Source organism: Camellia sinensis, chromosome 12 (genome assembly GCF_055761805.1).
Source record: "Camellia sinensis isolate YWXY chromosome 12, ASM5576180v1, whole genome shotgun sequence".
Lineage (NCBI taxonomy): Eukaryota > Viridiplantae > Streptophyta > Magnoliopsida > Ericales > Theaceae > Camellia > Camellia sinensis.
The window spans coordinates 73,519,626-73,545,543 of NC_138972.1; the positions used below are offsets into that span (position 1 = coordinate 73,519,626).

At 37.6% G+C, this 25,918-nt stretch overlaps 3 protein-coding genes across 7 annotated transcripts in view; all 3 read left to right on the forward strand.

Moving 5' to 3' along the window:
• The first annotated feature begins 11,941 nt into the window (after positions 1-11,941).
• On the forward strand, positions 11,942-12,244 carry LOC145803663 (uncharacterized). The gene has a single exon (XM_082896981.1). It carries the CDS (start codon positions 11,942-11,944, stop codon positions 12,242-12,244), a length of 303 nt encoding a protein of 100 aa, XP_082753107.1.
• A 753-nt stretch (positions 12,245-12,997) lies between these two features.
• Positions 12,998-13,393, forward strand: LOC145803664 (uncharacterized). The gene has a single exon (XM_082896982.1). It carries the CDS (start codon positions 12,998-13,000, stop codon positions 13,391-13,393), a length of 396 nt encoding a protein of 131 aa, XP_082753108.1.
• A 7,077-nt stretch (positions 13,394-20,470) lies between these two features.
• LOC114267925 (putative zinc metalloprotease EGY1, chloroplastic) overlaps positions 20,471-25,918 on the forward strand; it is a 29,525-nt gene continuing 24,077 nt past the window's right edge. For 3 of the 5 annotated variants that reach the window (XM_028209016.2, XM_028209017.2, XM_028209020.2), the window contains exons 1-4: positions 20,471-20,938; positions 22,855-23,319; positions 23,457-23,597; positions 25,797-25,898. In XM_028209016.2, the coding sequence (XP_028064817.2) occupies positions 20,597-20,938; positions 22,855-23,319; positions 23,457-23,597; positions 25,797-25,898 (1,050 nt within the window). In that variant the 5' untranslated portion in view covers positions 20,471-20,596. The remainder of the gene's footprint in view (positions 20,939-22,854; positions 23,320-23,456; positions 23,598-25,796; positions 25,899-25,918) is intronic. The other 2 variants (XM_028209018.2, XM_028209019.2) reach the window with 2 other exon arrangements.

Genomic DNA, 25,918 nt, shown 5'->3' on the forward strand with positions numbered 1-25,918 from the left:
GTGTTAATTGTGCATTTTGTATGTGTTTAGCATTCCTATCTGTTAGCCGTAGGAATATCTATTTAGAATTCTACTTTGTTCTGTTAATTGAAGGCCTTATCGACATCCGATCACGAAATTGACTTGATTTTTGCATTATTTGGAATTTTTAGAACCTTGTGGTAGGTTTAATTGAAATTCAATTCTCAACGAATTAATTAGAATAACATAATGCCAACTACTTAAGCCTAACCCAAAGTTTAATTAAGCTTAATTAATTCAAGCCTATATAAGGCACAAGTGAGCTCTTGATTACACTTTACACTCTCATTTCATCATTCTTGAGCTTCAAACGTGAGAAAGAGAGAGAGAGATCAATAGAGAAAGTGAGATCAATAAAGAAAATGGGAGAATTGCTAAGAATTGCAGAAGAATAGAAGAGAATTTAGAAGATTAGGCTTCAACACTTGGAAATTCAAGGCTTCAAGGTAAGAATTCAAGTCTTTAGATGTAATTGAACCACTTACCTCATGAACTCAAGAGAGTTAAGTAGATTGATGCATGAAATGAACTAATGAAGTAGGAAAGAGGAAAATTAGAGCATGCATGTGCCTTTCATAGAATTTTTTAAGTTGATTTCAAGTAATTCTCCCATGCATGTCATGTTTTTAACTCAATTATGAGACTTCAACATGTTTTCCGTCAAATTACTTTGTTTGAGCATGATTTTAAAGGTTTAAGTTTAAAAAAATTACATGCATGTTTATATCATGAGTTTCAAGTTTGATTTTGGCGCAATTGGCTTGGTTTTGGGCTTTGATTTTGTGAAATGATTTTGAATTCGCAATGTTTCCAATTTCATACGCGTTTCCTTAAGTTTTTGGCCCAAAAGAACATGATTTGCAGCTTTGAATTCGAGTTTTGAACCTAGGAGTGCAATTTGGGAATTCCAAAATCTACATCTCCACTCGAACGATAGAACCTACGCTTGAGCGAACAAAAGTTGGCTCGAGCATAAAATTCATGCTCCCAGAAGTTTACAATTTTGTAGACCGCTCGAGCAACTAGAGTTGCGCTCGAACGAAGACCTCAGTCTCACCCTTGAGCGACCGTCGAGTGGAAAATTCATACAACTAGTACTTTTGCAGAGTTTGTAGACAGCTCGAGCGACCACCCTTATTCTTGAACCTCCGCTCGAGCAAAGACCCTGTTTTCAGCAAATTTGACTAACTGTTTTGACTCATATTTTGGCTTCCTCATTGCATCCTAGGCATTTTTAACCCCTAATTAAGACACAATAATGAGGATAAGACTTAGAAACACACTAAGAACGAAACGAAACGAAATAAGTTAACTACTATCTAAGTGTGTGTTTTAATATGTGCATCTGTTATGTTTGTGTAGGTCACACGTCGTAAGCTATTTGATCTGTCTGCTCTATCTGTCTGCTTCTGAAGCCATCTGTGAGTAATAACTTAGTAAAGCTATGTTTAACTTTATTTATTTTCTGCATGATAAAATAATATCTGTTTTTTTGAAATGTTATGTTCAGTACAATGAATGATTGTCCAGTTTTTGACAAGTATTCGTGGCATTCTTAGCATATCTGTTAGCTGTTACCCGGTATTGGAGGTTCCATTATGGAACTCATTATATCTACTATCTATTACCCGTACTAGAGGCTCTTTCGTGAAGCTCAGTGTGTTTGTTGTCTGTTATCCAGATCCGGAGGTTTATTTATGGAACTAGTTACTCATAACCACCATTTGTTCTGTATCTGTTCTGTTAGCGCTAATAGATGTACCACGTATGATTAAGCATGAACTCTGATTCCTGTATGATTTGAATAAGAATATGAATATGGATCTGTTTCTGAAATAAATATGAATCTATCTTCCGAATCTGATATGGGACATCATTTATTTAAACCCCTTTACTCTGTTATTATTTCACTGGACTCCAACTCACTGTATTATTTATGTATCTATGTGACTAGGCGCGTGACTAGGCCCAAAGTTGATAGCCTGGAGTTTCGTTTTGTCAGCCAACCTTTGTGCCTCCCGAGGAGGTTCCGGAAAGATAGTCAAGTGGTCAAGTTTTGAGTTTAAGACCATGTTTTCATTTACTAAATTCTGAACAAGTTTTTGTATATCAGCATTTGGGCTAAGTCCCTTTTGATAACATCTATATGGTGAAGCATGACTTAAGCCTATGTAAATAGGACGTCACATGTATATTTATTTACACAACTCCTATACAGCCCAATGGACTATGTGTGTTTAAATATATGCTTCCACAGCCTCTTATTATGCTAATCTATTCAAAGGCCTTCGGTAATCCAATGATTACTGGTCGGTTATGATACTAAACCTATAGAGGCGGGTTTGGGTCATGACACTAACACCCATATATCACAGAGAAATTTGGCATACCAAAAAGCTGCACGGCCTGCATTTTCCTCTACCTCATCCTATTCAGTTACTTGGCTCGCTAATAACTTCATCGAGAGAGGCCTCATTCTTGAAGAATCAAGACAGTTTGACCACACTACTTGGTTGGGAAGAAGGCTTAGGTGTTCTGCTCAAGACTACGAAAGAACTTGTAGATTTGAGAGTACCATTCAAAGGATTCGTTTGAGTGCTCATCGAGCCTCCATGATGCACTCAAACCAATCTCAGAAAGAAAGGGGAGAGCGGGGATTTAACCAAGACATGTGAGTATCATATGCTAACCTCTGAACTACTTTGACACTCCTAGAGTAGAATGTATCATACTTCACCTTTGCTTATGTATGATAACCCTCTTGAAACAGACATCAAGGATAGTGGGTGTGATGTGTTTGATGGTGATTGGGTTTGCAATGAGACATACCCATTGTATCAATCAAGAGATTGCAGGTTTTCGTATCAATCAAGTTAGAGAAATTTCAATATTCTGTGAACAAACAGAGAAGTTTGTGCTAAAATTTCTCTGATTTGGTTAAAGGTTTTCTGATTTGGTTAAAATAATTTTCTCTGGTTTAGTTAAAATAATTTTCTTTGGTGATCTTATGTATCTTGATATATGCACATTATGTATTTGTATAAATGTTTACTTTTCTATTTAGTTAGCTTTGTTTTCATTGATTTTAAAGTAGCTCTTTTTGGTTTGTAAATGATCTTATGTAATAGTGATCTACTTGGTGATCTATATAGAATGATAAACAAGTACTAGAATGAAATTGAATTATGATTTGGATGTTTATAGAAGTGAATTTCACCTCAATCACGTACTAAAGGGAGTAATTTTCTCTGCCTGGTGATAATAAGGTATTGGAACTTGAGATTGTGAAGAAAATTTCATATTGGTCACCTTTTTTTTTTTTTTTTTTTTTTTGCTGGTGTTAGCAAAAATTATGCTAACTCCCAATCGATAGGAATTAAATAACAATTTTGACTAAATAATCAAACAAGAGCAATCAAGTGACTGTGTTTTTTATTCAAATACCTTGAAAGTACAAAGACTTCTTTAGAACTAAAGTTACAATCAGCAACATCAAACAAAGTAAACAAAGCAAACTAAAGATGGTTTCAAGATGAAACCACCAATGTTTACAAAGATTACAAATTACAGAGAAAAACTACTCCTAAATTTAGATAAAGTTACTCCTAATATAGAACTAAGGTATTGTTGGATTGTTTTTGATGTTGTTCATTTGTTTTTACTCGGCCCATTTATAGGCTCACCATCGTAAATTCCACAACTGCTAGGCAGTTTCTTCTTTTGAATTGCTGACTGTTAGACAGTTTCTTTCATAACCACATTTTTTACACATCATGGGAAGTTCACAAGTTGCTACCATTTTATGCCCACGTTGCCATTTCTTTTCAGTTATACCACATGTTTTGGAATCATTGCATCCTGCAAAAGCATTATAACAATAATAATAAGAAAAATGAGTGTAAACAGTTGGCTTTAAATCCTCCGTTTGGTTGCCGAGAAAGTAAAGAAAAGTGGAAAAAAAAATAATGATATATGGGTTTTCTGCTTCCTTTTTAATCACTCACCAATCTCTCATCCTCAAAATCTTTATTGTTATATACTATATATACCTTAATAGTTTCAATTTTCTCTAAATTTCTCTAGTTTGAACTTAGAGAAATTTTAATTTTTTCTAATTTGAATCCAGAGAAATTCTCTATAAACAAAGCCAGAGAAATTTCAATTTTCTCTGGAGAGAATTTCTTTGGGAAATCCAGAGAAATTCTCTGGATCGAATTTTCTCTTAATCGATGTTGAGGGACCCTAGACATTATGAAAATATTGAGTGTCCTTTATGCTATAAAATCTTAATACTAGGGACCTTAAAAAAATCCCCATTTTTTATAGATCCCAAGTATCCCATTAATTTTGGAAATATAGATTTAATATATTATTTAGATTTTGGATTTACGGTTATACTCTTATTTCTATTATTATTATTTTTTTTTTTATTTTCTAGAAGGTAAGATACACAATCTATGATAATCAAATTTGGGATGAATTTCTATATAAAAATCTTTTTTATTTGGAAAACATTTCAATAGCAATAACAAAAATAACTGGAAATATGAAAATTTTCAAACATTCCAAAAGGATGTAGGATTCTTCAAATATTTCAGAAGGAGTACAAAAACTCATTATTAAGTTTTGAGCAAATGTATAATTTCAAATTGTAACTATCCAATATAACACTCTACAAAACTTCTCAGTGTATTTTTTTCCAAATGAAACACTCCAATATAATACTTCAAAAAAACTCCTTAGTGTAACACTTCAATGTAACACACAAAAAAATCATTTGGTGTATTTTTTCTAAACGGAACACTTTAATGTAACACTCCAAAAAAAGGATATATGATTCTTCAAATCATTTCAAAAGGATGTAGGATTTTTCAAACCATTCCAAAAGTAATACAAAAATTCCTTAGTAAATTTTGGGCAAATATATAATTTCAACTTTGAGTGTTACGTTTAGGAAATGTACACTACAGAGTTTTTTTAATGTTTTTATATGTGTTACTTATCAGTGGTCTAGGAGGAGCTTCGTACCATGACTGAGGCACAAGTGATGGTCTCTTATGATTTTGATTATTAATTTGACCACTAGTTTGCCCATTATTTTGTCCATTGTTTTGCATAGACTGTTTATCTTGAGCTAATCTCTGCTGGAGTAAGTTTATGTTTTCTTCAGCCTGTCTTATGACAAGTGGTTGATAGGAGCTCATTTGATCCAAAAATGATGTTGCCCATCTTTCATTGCATACATTATCTGCTGTTCCATAACATCAACCAATCATTCCCATGGATTCGCTGGTTGGGTAGGTGGGACAATTAAAGGTCCAATTTTATGGTCTTGTTCAACATTTTGGACGTGCGTTACATGTCCCGAAGTGCCGGTCTCTTCAACCACTTGTGGAGGATCACTTGAGGCAGGTACATACATAGATATTACATTATCCTCTAGGTTATGTGCTTCTAAATCTCCTTTTATACCTTTTTCGAGGCGTTCATTTTCTCGTTATCTTCTACATCTAGCCATTATAGTGGGTCCCACAAGGCGTGCCAAAAAATATATGTTGTTTTTGTTTTGGGCTTTCAAGGGTTAGAAATGTAATTTGAGCGTGTCAACAATGATCACTAAGTCCTTACAAAAATACTAAGTGCCAACCAATTAACCAGACGATTGCTTTGAAATTTCTTTAGCTTCAATGAAGAGAACTTTTACTAGTAACTTATTTTAGGAGAAAATTCAGAAGACTGATCACAAAAATAAAAGAAAGAAGGAGAAACAGTTTCAGAAATCAAATTTCATTAAATAATCTAGAGTTTACAATTTGTACCTTTGCACTCTCACAGCTTCGAAGGGGATTACAATAATCGACTATCTTAGAACTATTCCTAGGAATTAAAAGTGCAGAACAAGAAAATAAATGACTGGAAATGTAAAGGACAGGAAAATATAAAGCAGAATAAACTAGCTTCTGGATCTGGTTCTTAGTCCCTTCATTATCAGCATTCTCCTCTATTTATAGGCTCTGATTATAACCGTCGAAATGGCTGATAACCGTTGAAATAGGTAAGTAATCTCCATGATCACTGGTCATGGCTTTAAACAGTTTGCTTCCACTAAATCACTCTTGCAATTGGGCTTCTCTCCTGAATTTGAATTTAAATTGGAAGCAATTGTTTGGCCACATCACCTTACGCATCTTGACTGCTCCAGTGTTTTGCAGACCCATCACCATTGATATAAGTCGCCACGTGTCTGTTGATGAGTGGAGACTTTCACTAACTTCCCAACTTACCCCCCCCTCATGACACGTGTCAGGCTATGATTGGTTTGTACAAAATATATAGCCAAGAATGTTACATTGAAATGTATTATGTTTTGAATTACATTGATTGGAATGTTACGTTTGAGAAATGTATAGTAAGAAATTTTTTTGCATGTTATATTGGAGTGTTATGTTTGTAAAAAGTACACTAAGAAGTCTTTTTTCATTGTTATACTGTTACGTTTAAAAAAAGTACACTAAGAATTTCTTTAATATTTTTGTATGTGTTACATTGGAGTGTTACGTTTAAAAAAAGTATACTAAAGAATTTTTTTAGAGTGTTACGTTGTTATGTTTGAGAAAAGTATACTAAAATTTTTTTTACTACGTTAAATTAGAGCGTTACATTAGAATGTTATATTTTTATTTGAAATGTAGGATTTGTCCAAGAATGAAGGAAAATCTAAGGCTGTGTTTGGAGGGCTTTTCAAATCATAATTCAACCCTTACATTCTAAGATGACGTTTGGTTTGAGTTTTGGAAAATTAATTCTACCCCTCAATTTGAAAACTCGTTTCAGACGGGCTTTTTAATTTTGAAATTTGGCCTACCGGTCGTCCGGCCGGTTGACCAGAACAGTGCGATTATTTTTATTTTTTTATTTTTTTTAATAAAGCAATATTTTTTGAATTTTTAAATTTTTTTATAAGCTTTTAGTAGATTTTTGAGTTGTGTGTTTGGTTATAAGTTGTAAGTTTTTGTATCACGTATCATATGTCACATTAAAAATTCTCCACTCATTTTAAAACTTTTTTCAAAACTCATTCACCAAACAAAACTCACAAACTCAAAATACAACTTATATTCTCAAATCATATTTAGAAAACTTGAAGGGGCCAAATGCGAAATGAGTCGGGTCCAAGCCTTAGGCCAGCCCAATCCATTGAAGTCCAAGTCCAAGTGGGTTGGATGAGTATATGGGCAAACCAGTTGAGCCCAATTTCATGATCAACAGTTCAGCCAAGTCCTCAAGCACTTGGGCCCAACCCGCAGTAGAAAGGCTAGTCCAACCATGGTGCTGGGCTGGGCCGAGCTATGAGACTGAACCTATGGGCCGAACAAAAAATAGGCCGAGCCCATACAAAGATATCCGTATGGATCAGCTCATCTCCATGAATGACCCTGTAAAAGGCCGAGATAAGGCATAATGATGCCGAGTTGAGGCACATCGGTACCGAGCTGAGGAAACCTTGCAAGAAAACGTGGAAGTTGTGAATGTGTGCATGTGCAAGTTGCCACCTCAGCTGGTCCCTCACACCTAGAATCACAAAAGTTGTTGAATCAAAGGAATGTGGTTTGTTATCAGCATGACTACAATGAGTATATGCATTCAAAGATAACTACCAGGTGGTCCCCCATCTTAAGCAATGCTAGAGGGACACCTGGCAGCATCCAAGCTCCATGAACCCACCTTGAGAAGCAAGCAAGGAACACTATATATACAACATGAACTTCACATTGAAGGTAACTGAACTATTCAGAGCATGATCACACTTAGATACAAACCCAACTCGATATACATTTCTTCCCCGATTCACTTTCATCTTGTGCGGAATCCGGTATGCATAATTGGTGCGGTGAGCGTGGATCACTTCGTCTCTAAGCTCTGCACTTAGTTCCGGTGATGGGGATTGAAGATGTTCCGCCTTCAACACATACTCCACAAACGGAGAAGACGAAGGACAAAGGTTTGGCACTCCCAACAGTTCTGGAAGAACGAACTGGAAACAACAATCAGACTCCTGAATCCGTTGAGCATCGATTACCCTTCACTGGAGGTTCTTTTCATCACTTTCTTCTGGAAAAGGATTATAGAGATCGAATCATAGACTCCATGGGGATGGAGATATAGGAATTGAAAGCCCAACTTAAAAGGGTGCTGTGTGATCCGACGAAAAAAAAGGACGGAAGCAGAACCCTCTCGTCTGCAATGAAGGAGCTCATCCAGAGAGCCACCAGTGAAAAAATTTCCCAGAAATGAGTTTGGGCAATGAAGCCAGCCTATCCCGGTATAGAATGAAGCGCCAAGCAGCCACACCCGTGGGTCACGCCGGAGAAGGGCTAAGAGGCAGAAGACAGTCAGTCAACAAACTGAGTACCCTCCACAGGACCTTCGTACTTGATTGATCGGCAACAAGCAGAACGAACAACATCAGGATCATCTAGACCGTACTGTCCACCAGAGAGAACACCGAGCGCTGGATAGGCTTGTTTCCTCACCATTCTCCTCGGAAATTGAGGCCATAAGACCTCCAAAGAAATTCACCCCACCGAAGTTTACTTCATACGATGGGAAGTCAGACCCACTAACACATATTAGCCATTACAGACGAATGATGTCTCTATGGAGCCGAGATGAGGCACTGATGTGCAAAGTCTTCCCATCTAGCTTGGGAGACACCGGACTTCGATTGTTCGATCGACTCCCCGCTGGATCGATTCGTGGCTGGAAGAAATTCTCGGTTGGAAGCAATTCTCCGAAGAGTTTCTAGCCAGGTTTGTCTCCAACACTAAGATTCCAAAAGAGCCGGATACACTGTTCAGCCTTCGAAAGGAGCAGGAGGAAACGCTGCGCAATTATGCTAGGAGGTACTGGGAAGAATAAAATGATTTAGAGGAAAATGTATGTAGTGAACAGATGGCCGTCTTGTCTTTCAAACATGGCCTGCGCCCGGAAAGTAAGTTGAGACAATCACTTACCAAGCGCCCAGCCACAGCGTTAAAAGACCTGCGTGCCAGGATTGAGCAATACGCTCGCCTCGAAGACGATCAGATCCCCATTGAGGTAGCGTCAGCAGAACAAACGGCTCGGCACAAGAAGAGAGCAGATCGAGGAGAACACAGGGGGATCGCAGTGAATGAAGTGGATAAGTCCAAATCCCACGCAGCCGTCGTGACGGTGTTCAAAGAGCCAATTTATCGAATCCTAGAGAAGATCAAGAGAGAGCCTTTCTTTATTTGGTCACAGAAAATGTTAGGAGATCCGGCTCGGCGCAATCAGAAGCTCAGATGCATTTACCATCAAGATAGGGGGCACATGACTCAGAACTGCAGAGCACTGAAACAACACTTGGAGGGCTTAGTAGCAGTTGGGCACCTTCGGGATTACATAGATAAGGATAAGGAAGCGACCGAACCAGGGAACCTGCTACCAGAACCAAATATTGAGCATCCACCTCGGCTGATAATAAATGTGATACACGAGACAGCGACTCAGGAGCCTGAGGAGACACTGAGAGAGGAGATTGCTAAGGCTGTGCAAATCTAACAAGTCATGTCAGTGGAGCTCGCATCGAAAAAGGTACACGCAATATCCAAATCCCCCTTGTGTACTGTTTCATTTACTAGAAATGATTTAGAGGGCATACAGCACCCACATACTGATGCACTGATTATAACTATGGGAATTGGGAAACGATTTGATGTAAAATGAGTCTTGGTAGATCAAGGTAGTGCAACAGATATATTGTATTATCATTTGTTCAGAAAACTTGGTCTCTCCGAGCAGCACCTCACCCCAGCGGCAGCCCCGTTGGTCGGTTTCAATTCACAGCCAGAATGGCCGCTTGGGAAAATAGTGTTGCCAGTCGTGGCAGGAACAAAAACCCGCCAGATAGAGTTCTTGGTCATTAATACACCATCCCCTTACAACGCCATACTTGGCCGTCTGTGGATTCATCAAATGGAGGCAGTCCCTTCAACCTACCACCAGCTCATCCGTTTCCCAACGGAACACGGAGTAGAGCAGATTTCAGTGGACCAAGTTGCGTCCAAACATTACTCCATGGCAACATTAAAGGCAAAGCAGCTCGGTAATCGGGTACAGACGGTAGAAGTGGCTGAACAGCCAGTCTTGACGAGAAACTTTAGTTGCTGGAACTGTTGAGGGAAAATATGGAGGTATTTGTATGGTCAGCATATGATACCCCAGGGTTGGACCCAGAATTTGCTTGCCACAAGCTCAACATCAACTCTTCAGCTCTGCCTATTGTGCAGAAAAGTCAGAGATCCTCAGTTGAGCACACCGAAGCAGTAATTGCCGAAGTCGAAAAACTCCTTGCTTCAGGAGCAATCAGAGAAGTTCAGTACCCATAATGGCTGTCCACCACAGTTGTAGTCAAGAAGAAAAATGGAAAATGGAGAGTTTGAGTTGACTTCACTTACTTGAACAAGGCCTACCCTAAAGTTAGCTTTCCTCTGCCACGCATTGATCAACCAGTAGACTCAACAGCAGGGCATGAGCGCATGAGCTTTCTGGACGCTTATAGCGGTTATCATCAGATACCACTGTTCGGTCCGGATCAAGAAAAGACAGCATTTATCACTCCGAGAGGAACTTACTGCTACAGAGTGATGCTGTTCAGCCTCAAGAACGCTGGGACAACCTACCAGCGTATGGTCACTCGGATATTCAAGGACCAACTGGGAAAAACCATGGCGGCTTATATAGATGATATGGTAGTTAAGAGCAAGTTTGCTGCAGACCATCTTACAGACTTGAAAGAAGTTTTCAACATCTTAAAAAACCATCAGCTTCGCCTTAATGCCTCGAAATGCACTTTCGGGGTAGGAACAGGGAAGTTCTTGGGATATATGGTCACTCACAGAGGAATTTAGGCGAATCCGAACCAAATAAAAGCAATACAAGATCTTGAAGTACCAACAAAGGCTAAGGAGCTGCAGAAACTGGCCAGAATGGCGGCCGCACTGAATCGGTTCATCAGCAAATCTTCAAACCGGATGAAGCCCTTCTTCCAGCTTTTGAGGAAAAATGCAGCATTTGAATGGAATTACGAGTGCATCAAAGCACTGCAAAGTCTTAAAAAATACCTCAGTACACCTCCCCTTCTGTCCACTCTAGAGCCAGGAGAGGAGCTGTATCTCTACCTAGCAGTCTCAAATCATGCCGTAAGCGCAGTATTAATTCGAGAGGTTAACAACGAACAGAGGCCTGTATACTACGTTAGCAAGACTTTACTAGATGTCGAGACACGGTATCTACCATTGGAAAAGTTAGCTTACGCGCTGCTTATCGCCTCGAAGAAGTTACAACATTACTTCCAGGGGCATACCATCAATGTCCTCACTGAATTCCCCCTCAGATCTGTATTTAGCCGAGCCGATTTCTCTGGCAGAACAACAAAATGGGCGGTAGAACTTGGCGAGTTTGACATTTGGTATCAACCCAGGACGGCACTTAAGGCCCAGGTCTTAGCAAATTTCGTCGCAGAATTTGCTCCCACCCAGAGTACCGAACCAGGGAATCCAAGTTCGGCACAGGTGCCACGCATCACCGAACAAGGAAAGCCTGCGTTTCGGAAGCTTGGAAACTCTTCATTGGAAACATCTGGCAGCTCTATATTGACGAGTCGTCCAATAACCGAGGCTCGGGGGCAGGAGTAGTACTTATCTCACCAGAAGGATTTATCTGGGAACAGGCTCTCAGGCTCGGTTAGAAGGTTTCGAACAACGAGGCTGAGTACGAAGCGTTGTTGGCTGGCTTACGCAGTGCCGAACACTTCAGTGCAGAGCAGCTTCTTGTTTTTAGTGATTCACAGCTAGTGGTAAACCAGCTTTCTGGGATCTATGAAACACGGGACGAAAGAATGGCCATGTATGCAGGCAAGGCCAAAGACTTACTTAAAAAGTTTCAATCCATACGAGTGGAACGAATTAGTCGGGACAAAAACAGCCATGTTGATGCTCTGGCTTGTCTCGGCTCATCAATGGATACCAAAGATGCCAGAAAAGTTTGGGTTAAGTTTGTGCCAGAGCCAAGCATTGTATCTCCAGTCCTCTGCAGGAGCGTAGAGCCGAGCTGGATGGATCCAATACTTGTTTTTCTAAAATCTGGCACTCTCCCTGAAGACAAAAAGGAAGCTAACAAAGTCAGACACAAGTCAGCCTAGTTTTGGATCTCACCATCCGGGAAGCTGTACAGACGCTCCTATCTTGGCCCTTATCTTCTATGTGTGCATCCAAATCTGGTCGAGAATGTTCTCTACGAAATTCACGATGGGATTTGTGGATGCCACGTTGGCGGAAGGTCGCTGGCGTACCAAGCCCTCACTCATGGGTATTGGTGGCCGCGGATGCAACAAGATGCTCAGCAGTACGTACAGAAGTGTAATAAATGTCAGAGGTTTGCTCCATTCATTTATCAGCCAGCCAAAACTCTCACCCCACTCACCAGCCCATGGCCCTTTGCCCAATGGGGTCTGGATATTGTAGGACCATTGGCACGAGGCACTGGGAACAGGCGATTTTTCATTGCAGCAACCGACTATTTTATTAAGTGGGTCGAAGTCGAGGCATTGGCAAATATCAAAGAAGCAGATACGATGCGGTTTGTTATAAGAAATGTAGTGGTGCGTTTCGGCATCCCGCGAGTACTGATTGCGAATAATGGAACACAGTTTGATGGTAAGATCTTCATAAAGTTTTGTGTCGACCTTAGGATTGAGTATAGAAACTCTTCTCCAGGGTACCCGCAAAGCAATGGACAGGTAGAGGCGTCAAACAAAACCATCATCAACGGAGTAAAGAAATGACTTGAGCATGCCAAAGGAAAATGGGTTGAAGAGTTACCCCACGTGCTATGGGCATACCGAACCACAGCACGACGCTCAACGGGAGAAACACCTTACTCCCTAACTTATGGAATGGAGGCCGTCATCCCACTTGAAGTAGGTCTCCCAACCCTTCGGTCTGAATTGTTTGAGAACACCAGTAATGATGAAACCATTGCACAAGCACTGGATATGGCAGAGGGCCGAAGAGAAGCAGCACTGATCAGACTTGTAGCGTATCAGCAGCAACTCATCAAGAGTTACAACCAAAAAGTTTTCCCAAGGCAATTTACACCAGGAGAACTGGTCTTGAGGAAAGTTATGGATCACAAAAGGGTGCTTGGCGAGGGCAAACTTGGGCCTAACTGGGAAGGTCCCTACAAAGTCACAATCGTCGTTGGAAATGGAGCCTACTACCTGGAGGATCTGAATGGCAGAACTATACCTCGGCCCTGGAACGTAGCAAATCTCAAGAAATACTATCAATAGAATGGTCCCCTACATTCTCTATCAGATTTGCTTCCCCACTTCTCTCAAATTTATCGAATTCTTGTAATTAGCTTTGATGTTTATCAAACGGAATTAGCTTTGGTTCTTACCAAACGAAAATAGCTTTGATGTTTATCAAATGGAATTAGCTTTGGTTCTTACCAAACAGAATTGGCTTTGATGTTTATCAAACAGAATTAACTTTGGTCTTAACCCAAATGGACTTAGTTTCAGAACGACTGGATGGAATTTAAATTTGGTTAGCACTCAAACATGCTAAGTGGAATTGCTTGGTGGAATAATGTTTGGCAACTAAATTGGACTTTAGCCAAGTGGAATTGCTTGGTGGAAACCACACTAATACATCTTAAGTAAACGTCTTTGAAATCCACAGAATTCTTTAAATACCAACACGCCAACACTTCAGTACTGATTCAAACAAATAGAGCTGGAACAAGCATGACCAGGTTCTGTCAGGAGTAAGCTTCCAGCATTAGTCTTACTCAACTCCAGGTGGGGGCAAACAATTATTTTTTCAACCCAACCTGGACTTGAGTAAGACACTTCTTCATGCCTTTACCTCATTCAAACGCATCTGCGCTATCAAAGTTGCAACAAACTTAAGCAGTTCTACTTCAAAGCACAATCTTCAGTGCCAATCTTACTTAGTTCCAGGTGGGGGCAAACAATTGTTTTCTTTTAAAACCGACCTGGACCTAAGTAAGACCCACTTACTAACTCAAGCACAGCCATACCACATATCCGTAAGCCATATCGAGCATCAGTTCGGCCCTGAGGTCCCAACAGTGCTCGGCCAGGGGTAAACAGTACAAAGCCACACCGAGCATCAGTTCGACCACGAAGCCCCAACAATGCTCGGCTAGGGGCAAGCAGTGCAGAATCAGACAAAGCATCTATCTAAAAGTAATACAGAACCAGACCGAGTATCCATTTGGCCCGAGGTCCCAACAGTGCTCGACCGGGGACATGCAGTATAGAAAACATTCAGACATAAAAGCCAAACAGCATCAGATTGCAAGTTCAAAGAGAAAATTCTATCATCCAACAAAAGGCACAGATGGCCTCATAACCAGCAGCAAAGAAAACAAAAGAGAAAATAAAAATTGTCTTGGCAAATGCAGAAAGAAAGCTCGTTATGGAGACTGAGCCACAATACATCAAAGCAAAAAAAAAAGAGCAGAGAAGTTCAAATTCTTTCAACATCAACTTTCATTAATAGAGGGAAACTCAGGAGCAGCATCAACAATTTTGTCCAGGCCATCTGGGGGAGGAAAAGTAGAGGCAGCTCCAACTTCCCGAGAAGTAGAAACCTCATTAACCACATCTCCCGCGGCTTCGGTCTCCAGGGTTTCAATCCCTTCAACATCCACCGTTTCAGCGGCAACATTACTGTACTGGGTTTTGTTTGCAGAGTCAGCTTCTGGGGAAACTTCGGCTGGAAGAATAGCAGGGGTGGAAACAGTCTTCGAACCCAAAGTTCTCGAAGGAACGGGGACATCCTGAAACAGGGAAGAGCCTTCAGGAACCAGCGCAGCAGCCAAAGGACTCGTCCAACCCTTTAGAAAGAGCTTGTCTCGCAGCACTAGCACCTCCTCCTTATACGCCGCCCCAGCTTTATCCCAGCCTTGTTGCCAATGCTTGGCCTCCAAAGCAGAGCACTTGGCGGCCATCGCGGCAATAACGGCTTCCAGTTCAGCCACCTTCCCCTCGAGTTGAGCCTGTGTCCCAATAGCAGCCTCCTTCGATTTTTCAGCAGAAGCGACAATCTTGTTCAACCGAAATGCTTCCCTCTCCGCGGTTCGGCGTCCTTCCTTCTCTGTCTCCAAGCTTACCGTCAGTCTCTCAGCGCTCATCGCGGCCTCTAGCACGACCCTTTTTAGCTCTTTAGCACGGGTAATGGACAGATGCATCCTCTGGATACACTGCAAAGGACAACGAAGAATTAAGAGAAAAGAGACAGCAACGCAACAATAAAGACAAGTTAAACGAGGAAACACTTACAACAGTCATCATCTAAAGGATCCCCTTCAAGATAGGAATATCACGGGGCCCATTATGGTCGGCCATATCAATTGGCATCAACAAAAACTTAGTGAAATCAAAGGCAAAATCTTGTGAAGCAACAACTGAATCAGAAGTGGAAATGGGCCTGCCTTTATGCGACATTGGCGACTCTCATTTCTCAAAAGTCTCATCCTCAGTAGGATCCTCAGAAGCTTCCCCCACCACTGCTTTGCCAGCCTCTCTTCTTCTCTTTTTTGCTCGCGCAGCAACCGAAGCTGAGGGCTCGACAGCAGTCGTAGGGGTCCTAGAAGCTCCAACCTCCATTTTCACTTCCATTAGGCTCTTCGCCTCGGTCCTTTCCGGAGGGGTCTCCAAAACATCGAAGGCTCCGAAAGCCTCGGCCTCTAGATCCATCAACACCTTTCTCTTCACCACAGACCCGCCTCTTGTGAAACTGGGGGCAGGGGAGGGCATTTTCTCAGAAAGTGCACCTTGACTCCTGTGACGGTTCGTGACCAAAGGAGCGAGAGACGTGTTGATCTTGGTATTAGAGTCCAGAAGGGTAGCAGCGAGCCTCGCCTTCTTTGAAATAGTAGTACGGTAAATAGACTGGTATTCCAATAACTCGGGTGCAGATCTCTTTTTATACCTCAGAGCCGCTTTTATGGCTTCAGCGTTCTCTCGGTTCGGTCTTCGTTAGAAATGAGAGGCCTCTACAAAAAAAAGAAGTAATCTATTAGAGCAACATCCAAAATAAAGTAAGAAATACAAAAGGCATTAGAAGGATAGGCCCGAACTTGGGTAGCCGTCTTTCTAGGGCATCCTATCAGACTGAAACTCAGTTCCGGAGGGGAACTCCCAGTTTCTACCAACTTGTAAGAAATCATTGTTGTGTTTATCCGAATCGGGCAACCCAGTAACCAAATGGCAATCAAACGAGCGAACACGCAAGTAATACGTGCTGTGGTCTTTGTTATGAGAAAGAGTATAACAACCTAAGATATCCCATATGTCAAGGTTCAAACCCAATCGTCTATTGAGGGCGGATACGCCGCAAACAACACGGAAAAGGTTCACAGATACTTGCATTGGGGTTAACTGGACTTGATAGAGAAACTGGTGCACCAACGGATCAAGAGGAAACCGAACCCCTCCATCGACTATGGCCGCGATGGGAAAAGCGACGGTATTTCTCGTGCCCATACGCTTGGCGTCTACTTTCGCCAACGAGAGGGTAACGTCGTCGGGAATATTATAGTCCAGGCGGAACATATCCATGGCCTCGGGGGTATCAACTAGCGAGCGGAACTTCCCCATTTAACAAACCTAATGGGACAGAGGTAGGACTCATATAACAAAGTATGGAACACAGGCAGTGAGTGAGCCAAACAAGATGATCAAGACAGGAAGAAGTAGGAGAAACAGAATTACGAGAGGACTTACAGAGACTGGAACAGTGGTAGCAAAGCAAGATCAGCGGCGAAGAAAGTCTGAGCAGAAGCACCAACGGGACTGGTTCAGAGGAACGGGGAGAGTCCTTTCTCTCTCTTTGAAACTCTCTAGAGGAACGAAAAAGTAGATAAAGGAATTTATATTGATAGCCCGAGCATTAATTGCACTAGCCGGCGCGCAGGTACACGGAGCATGACCTTCTGTATGGAATCGACGCACTATCTCTGCACGCCTATCTCGCATCGCCACGTGTCACCAAGAAATGACGCATGCAGGGGTTGTGTGTTAGGATTGAACCGTCACCAAGGCCGAACTGGGGAAAACCGAAACGACGCAACGTTTGGGGAGCAGAACAGTAGCTCCCTCCAAGGGGAACCTTAGCGCGAACTAGGGGGAAAATGCGAAATGGGTCGAGTCCAAGCCTTGGGTCGGCCCAATTCATTGATGTCCAAGTCCAAGTGGGTTGGATGAGTATATGGGCAAACCAGTTGAGCCCAACTTCATGATCAACAGTTCACTCAAGTCCTCAAGCACTTAGGCCCAATCCGCAGTGGAAAAGGTAGTCCAGCCATAGCGCTAGGCTGGGCCGAGCTGCGAGACTGAACCTATGGGCCGAACAGAAAATAGACCGAGCCTATACAAAGATATCCGTATGGATCAGCATATCTTAATGAATGATCCTGTAAAAGGCCGAGACAAGACATAATGATGTCGAGCTGAGGCACATCGGTACCGAGCTGAGGAAACCTTGCAAGAAAACGTGGAAGTTGTGAATGTGTACATGTGCAAGTTGCCACCTCAGCTGGTCCCCCACACCTAGAATCACGGAAGTTGTTGAATCAAATGAATGTGATTTGTTATCAGCATGACTACAATGAGTATATGCATTCAAAGTTAACTACCAGGTGGTCCCCCATCTTAAGCAATGCTAGAGGGACACCTGGCAGCATCCAAGCTCCATGAACCCACCTTGAGAAGCAAGCAAGGAACATTATATATACAACATGAACTTCACATTGAAGGTAACTGAACTATTCAGAGCATGATCACACTTAGATACAAACCCAACTTGATATACATTTCTTCCCCGATCCACTTTCATCTAGTACAGAATCCGGTATGCACAAAACTCTACCAAATGCTACCTGAAACTTTTATAGAGTGGATTGCCTAAATATGTAATTTTACATTTAGAGAAACCTACTTTTATTCCTCAAAAATTAAATCTAAACGTGTAAGTGACTATCTTTTTATGTAATTTTCATTTTAATGAGATTTTTGAGTTTATAAGAAAAAAGAAGACTAAACAATTCATTATATTTTGAGATTTATTGATATTTTACTCAATTTTTTTTTTAGTTCTTGATTTGTGCATCTATACTATATATATAAACAAATGTAGTGGAGTATGAGAATTCTCCAAACTCTTAATACTAAATTCTTATGAATTCTCTCTCCTACGTGTCACTTTTCAAGTCTCCCCTCTCACTTTTCTTAATTTTTAATCATTTGTCAATTATCTAAATCTCAAAAGCCAAAAGGATTATATATATTTAAATAAAATGATAAACATTTAAATATGAACAACAAAGAGGTAAAGATAAAAATATAAAATAAATAAAATAAAAAGATAACTATTCAAATTTCAACTACAAAATAATATAAAGAGTCAAATAAAAGATAAAAAAAATAAAAAAATAGAAAATATTACGAGTCAATTAATTATAAAAATAAAAAAGTTAACTATTTATATATGAACAATTAAAAAAAATTTAAATAAAAAAATATTACGAGTCAAATGATTTTTAAAATAAAAAGGTAATTATGTATATATGAATAACAAATAAATATAGATGAAAAAATATACAAAAATAAAAATATAACTATTTAATGAAAATTCAAATAAAAGATAACAAAATATTTAAATAAAAAAAAAGAATAAGATTGGGATATAAATATCCAAAAAAGATGATAATTTTTTCAACGATCTATATTTATCTTTTGTTAGTTTGTTATAGAATTTCTATATATTTCAACTTAATCTTTTTAAAGTTTATCTTTAAGTGGAACTTAATATTTTATCTTTTAAAATCATTAATTACTTATTCATACAAATTTTAAACATGATAGAATTCCATATATATCTTTTGTTTAAACATAATCTTCTTAATATAAAAACAAGTTCCTGCAAAAGAAACCATGAACAAAAAATTGGGGGGAAAACAATCAACATTGAGCTATTTCTGATTCCTTTTCGGTGCCTAAAAATCTTAATTATTTGCTTTACATTTGAAATGTGTACTTGCATGAGTTTTTGCATTTGTAAAAAAGTGAGTTCATATAAATGAATATTATTATTTTAAATTTTTTTTTGTTACAATCTGTATTTTTCTTTATTTCTTTCTTTTTGTTAATAATGTGTCATTTAATTGAGATTTTATTCTTTTTTTATATTTATAAAAGCATTACTATTATCAATTTGTAACTCTCTCACTTATTAATTATTTGTGTTTAATTTTTTTTTTTGTGTAGATGTTAGATTGAAAATGAAGAATTAAAATTTATTGTTATACTTTAAATGTATTCATCAGTTGATTTTTTATTGTTGATTATCCTATTGAAATAATTCATGATTAAATTTATTTTTAGTAACTCATTTCCTTTGAGAACTAAACCACAAATTTCTTCTTTGTTTAAATTATTTATTTATTTATTTAGATTCAGAGTTTGAGCAAATGGAAGATATCTCATATTTAAAATGTTAATTTTTTTTTTGAATAATTTAAATATTTATATTCTTTATGTTTGTCAATTCAAGTATAATGCATTTTCAAACATTTTTTTTAAATTTTTTTTATAATCATTCCAAACCTATTTGTGTTTAATGAATCAATATAACGAAAAAATAAATAGCATGAAAAAAATTTTAACCACCCAAATATAATGGGAATTAAAATTAATTTTATTTTAATTTATTATATTATATGAGATGATTACTGTAATATCTACTATTGATTAAACAAAATTAGTGTTACTTATGTGAAGTAAGATTTATATACACAAACCAAATAAAAATATTAAGAAATATAAACAAATAGCAAATTTTTTTTTAGTAATTATTGACTTTCTAAAATCCAGTGCATTGCACGGGTGACCACTAGTATACATATACTATAATGTGGTGTTTTGAAAAATTGGTAAAAAGTTAATTTTTTAGTTTTTTAATATATTTTGTCTTTTTGTGAATAAAAAATAAGAAAAGTGATGCGATTCAAAATGAGTAAAAAGCTAAAAACTGTCTTTAAATTCGTTTGGGAAGTGGGTTGATTTTTTGATTTTTTTAGCCTGAGGCTAAAAAGTCTAGTTTGGGAAGAATTTTAGGTTTTTTTGGTTTTTTTAATTTTTTTGTGTGAGAAAAAATGTAATAATTATGAATTAGATGTGATATTTTGTCTTATTAAATTAAAAAATTTATTTTATTTTTTATGACTTAAAAAAAAAAAAAGTTTCAACTTTTGCTTTCCAAACGAAGCGTTTTTATTTGGTTGACAAAGCACCCCAATATTTATTTATTTATTTGTTACATATACTATGGATTTTATTTATTTATTTATTACATATACTATGGATTTATACTATGGATTTGTCTTTATTGAATTTTGTTAGAGAAAATATCCCCAATATATATATGCATATACATATATCGCATTGAAACTCCATTTATCAATGGGAACTCTCACAAGCTGTAGTTTCAGTGCCGTTAACCTAAGCCTCCAATGGAGTCCCATTAGCAGTACTTCAAGGAAAAGAATTGAACTGTTTGTGCGAAAGAGCAATTGTTTTTTGTGCAAGGAGGTATCGAAGAGGCATCGAGTTTTGAATAGGAATTTTGCTAGGTCTTGGTGTTTTGGTGCGAACAACAATGGTGATAATGACGGAGATAGTAGCAACAATGCATCAAACGATTCGAATTTGGCGACAACGACATCGAGAGACGAGGCGGAAGAGAAAGCACAGTGCAGCGACGATTTTGATTCGGACAAGTCCAAGGCTTCTATTTCATCAAGGGTGAGATTTTTTCTCTCTATCTCTCATAGTTTGTGTTTTTTTTTTTTTTTTTTTTGGAGTCAATTAGTGTGTTTGAATTGAAAGCTATACGTAATTTAGGAATTCAGGGAACGAATTGGTTCAATTTTCGAAATTCAATTTTTGAGTTTTTTTTTTTATTTTTTATTTTTTATTTTTATCTTGTGTTTTTTTTTTAGTGATTTTTTTAAATATTTTAAGTAATTTTTTTTTTTTACTTTTTAATGCATCTAAATGTAATTAAAAATTAATAAAAAATCAATAAACAAGAATATAAAAATGTTTTGAATTTTTATTTATATATTTTTATATTTTTGATATTTAGTGAATTTTTTTTTTAAAAATTTCATATATATTATATTTTTCAATTGTATTTATTAAGTGTATCTAAAAACTAAAAAAATTATTTAAAGTATTAAAAAAATTCAGTAAAAACAAAAAAAATGTGGAAAGTAAAAAATTTAATTTTCAGAAAATTGAATTAAAAAAATTGGAACCAAACAAGGTGGAAAAAATTGACAATTTTGATGGAGAATCCAACATCGAAGCACCATTTTAGAAAATGGTTATTAAAAAAGTATTGAAAATATCTTTATTTGACAGATAGTTTAATATATATATATATATATATATATATTTGTGGGCGTATCCAAGACAAATTTCATTAAAACAACGTCAAATAGTACACATTAATGTGTGTTTGTGTGTATCCAAGACAAATTTCATTACTTTATTAAAATCAACTTTTGATTTGAAGAAGCACGAACTCTTCGAAGGAGAAGATGTGTCGTGTTGTACACGACACTTCATGAAAACATCTAAAAGCGGGACTGATACTTTCTTCAACATGTTTGATTTAAAACTTTAAATTTGTAATATCGAACACTTAACATAACTTTTCGGACACTTTGGTGACATTTCTTGAACCATTTGAACACATGCTATGTAATAAATCTCATCACAGAGACGAATGTTTTGCATCATTTGGCATGCAACTTATGCACTCTAAATATGTTTTGGAACATTTATATGACGAGTACATCATGTTTATTTCAACGTTCTACAATTATTTTACATTTTTAAAAATACAATTGTGTTATGTGAATGATATCTTGATGTTTAAGTAATAAGATATGACTTTTTAATTTTAATTAGCAAATGTTGCTTAAAGAAAAAAAACAAAATTATTCATATATTTGACTTTTATAAATTTATAAAAATATAAATTTTTAACATGTCCCACTCGTACTATGTTCTATATTTTTTGAAAATTGTCGTGTTGGTGTGTTGCATGTCAGTGCTACTCTAGGTTTGATAATGGAAATTAGAACCCAAAGCAACTTTAAAATATCCGAGCAAAATAGAAAAAACTGAGAATGGTACAAGTTGTTGAGTGTGGTATTGAAGAGGTATAAAGTTTTTTTGTTTGTTTGTGTATGAGTGGGCATATTTGAACATGATTGTGCGCATTAGAATAATCTGCCAAGTGATATATGATTAAGTACGTGATATGACGACGGAAAATTGGATAATCGACCTTCACACATATCTTCATGCTTGTAGCTTAAAAGTACATAGACAATCAGTCATCAGATGATTCCGTGGCCAATGGGGCTAGCATGTGTCACATGCTAAAACACGTGGATGTGATTACAATCAGGGTCATCTCAGAGAAACAAAAGGAGGGTTGGAAATGGGATGAATATATAATATTACCAACTGGTGCCATGTATACAGATGTAACTTAGTAGACTATAGCGTTAGTGATAAGATATGATTAGAGAGAGAGAGAGAGATAGAATTGGAAGGGACAAGAAAATAGGTAGATACATGTTTATAATTTTGCCTGACACAACAATGACAATGTTGATTCTAATATATTTGATTCCCTTCTTCAGCCACCAACAATTTCACCTGTTGGACCATCTTATAACAATTTCCAAGTCGACTCTTTTAAGCTGATGGAACTCCTTGGACCAGAGAAGGTTGATCCTGCCGATGTAAAGCTTATTAAGAAAAAGCTTTTTGGCTATTCCACCTTCTGGGTGACCAAAGAAGAGCCATTTGGAGATCTAGGAGAGGGCATTCTTTTTCTTGGCAATCTGAGGGGAAAGAGAGAGGAAGTTTTTTCCAAACTTCAGAATCAGCTGGCTGAACTCATGGGCAATAAGTACAATTTATTTATGGTGGAGGAACCCAATTCTGAAGGACCAGACCCGCGTGGTGGACCCCGTGTCAGTTTTGGTATGCTGCGTAAAGAGGTTTCAGAACCAGGGCCAACAACACTATGGCAATATGTGATTGCTCTATTGTTATTCGTTCTCACTATTGGTTCCTCGGTGGAGCTAGGAATTGCATCTCAGGTATTGCTAATTGCTTTTACACTTGGCCATTATTGTATGAAAAGTAGTTATGCTCTCCTTTTTATTTATCAAATCCTTTTTATAGAGTAGATTATTCCATGTATATGTGTTCATTCATTGCATTTTTCATGAAGCAGATAAATAGGCTTCCACCAGAGGTAGTTAAGTACTTCACAGATCCAAATGCCATTGAACCACCAGATATGCAGCTTTTATTCCCATTTGTGGAGTCTGCTCTGCCCCTGGCATATGGTGTTCTGGGGGTTCAGCTATTTCACGTGAGAAGAATTTCTATCTTTTTGTTAATTTAGTTACGCTTTTTCTTATGGGGAAAAAAAATATTTCTTGTGTATTACTATTACTATTTCCTGTGCTGGGCTTTATGCAGAAAATAGTTCCTTTAACCTTCTTTTTCCGTAATTTCTTATCATAAGATTACAAGGCCTTAAGCTTATAGGCTAAACTAGCCTACATTTAATCTTTATCAACTGTAGACTAGTAAGTAAATTTCTTCAATAAAAAAAGAAGTTGCTCCACGAGATAGTTATATACATCCATTCCTCCATCTTTCCCATTCTCCTCTCTATGACATTGTTAATTGTTTTAAACCACTTCATCTGGTAAAAGTCCAAGTTTCTGACTTGAACCATTAGATAATAGGTCTTTGTCCAATGCTATATGTGCCCTTTTTGGCCACCTGCTTCTCATCTTAGAATCATAAACTGGTCCTAACGCACACATTCTCAGTATTTCGTCCCTCTCCAGTTGAAATAATTGGTTGTTCTTTATTACATATCCTGATAGCCTTACCTTCTAAGAAATTCTACTATGTTGTGTTCATATCATATGTTTTTTAATCATCTTAAAACAATTATTTTACTAAAACCGATCTCATTGAGATCTTTCACTTAAAAGCCAGCAATACGTATCAATGTGTAAGACAAAAACTATATTTCATCATGATTATTTTTGATGCCCTCTCGTTTATTTTGATTGGAATATGTGAAAGCACAATAGAACAAGCACCAAAAGAGGAGTTTAAAAAGAAAAAACACAATGCAGTCACATTGTTTTGGCCCCAATCTCGCCTTTTATAAGCATTAGCCAACATGCTTCATACACGGCACAACAACTACTAAAAAAAAAAGAAAAAAGAAAAAGAGACGCAGCAAGGCTGCTTATTCTTTGGGCTACCAACTCCCTTTTTGTGAGCTACATGTATCTTGATCTCTCTCTCCCCACCAATAAATCTCCAATGTCATCAACCAATTAGTCGGGTAGCATTTCTCCAACGCTATCATGTGGCACTTTGTCTCGGCTGACCTACTTAGAACTTTTTTGGTTCTGTGACGGAGTTGAATACGGTGGAATAAACTTCGTATATTTTCTTGATGCAAGTGTTTTTATTTTGTGTAAAGATATATGGACTGAAGTACTCATGAGGGATCTATTCACTATGAAAATATCCTAATATAAAGTCACAGCTTTTGTTATTTACTATTGGTTGTTTCACAGAAAGCATCACTCATCTCGAGTTGGCAATCCTCGAAATTTTATGCCTGTGTCATTGTTTCCTCTAGCTGCCTACTGTATACATTGTGCATTCTGTTCATGAGATTGTTGGAAGCTGCATATGTACTGAATTACTGATAATGGATGCTACAAAAGAGAATGTCATAGCTTCCACTTGTATTCATTGGTTGCATAACTTTGTTTTGATCTGCATTGTAACTTAGTTGTTGATTGGTCCGTTGCGTGTTTCTTGTTTTTTGAAAAAAAAGAGAAAAGGAAAAGGAAAAGGAACATGTTTTTGTTTTTTCCCAAGAGAGTTTGAAGTTTTATGGGCTTCCTTTTATTGTTAATACACCAAAACAAGTTAAAAAACACTTCTTCTTCTTTTCTTTTCTCTCCCCCCCAAATTGTGTGTGTGTTTATTTTGGAGCCTTGTTTTGAAAACAATTCTCAAAAGAAAAAAAAAAAAAAGAGTACCAAACATGTTTTAAGGATATGTTCACTTATGTTACTGTTTTTTGTTTTTGTTTTGACAACTTTTTTCATTTCCAAAAAATGGAAACAATTTTCAAATTTTACAAAATTTTAGGAAACACAAAATTTGTCTTTTCACTTGTTTTGAAAATAAGTTTTCATCCCCGCTTCCCTCTCCCACCCTCTCTGGTGGCCACAACCTTTGGCCAATCGCCAAACATGTTTTCTTGTTTATGTTTTTGGGTATTTTAAAACATGTGTGTACCAAACATGTTTTTTGTATTTGTTTTTAGCAAAGAAATAAAATAAAATAAGATGAACATGTTTCCTATTTTCTGTAAACAAAAAATGGTAAATGGTAAATGGTAAATGCTACCTAACCAGACTGGACCTTATTTTTTCTCCTCCCCGAGGTTAATTCTACCCTAATTAGTCATTCATGTAGTGTGTTAGCTTTTGAATATGTAAATGAGAAAATTCATTTGACGCAGGAAGTTGGGCATTTTTTGGCTGCTTTCCCAAAGAAAGTAAAACTAAGCATTCCATTCTTCATTCCTAATATTACTCTTGGAAGCTTTGGTGCAATTACTCAGGTAATTATGTCTGCTTATCA

What these genes read in the sequence shown, in the direction of transcription:
- LOC145803663 (XM_082896981.1), top strand. Translation starts at nt 11,942, where the DNA reads ATGGCCATGTATGCAGGCAAGGCCAAAGACTTACTTAAAAAGTTTCAA.
- LOC145803664 (XM_082896982.1), top strand. Translation starts at nt 12,998, where the DNA reads ATGGAGGCCGTCATCCCACTTGAAGTAGGTCTCCCAACCCTTCGGTCT.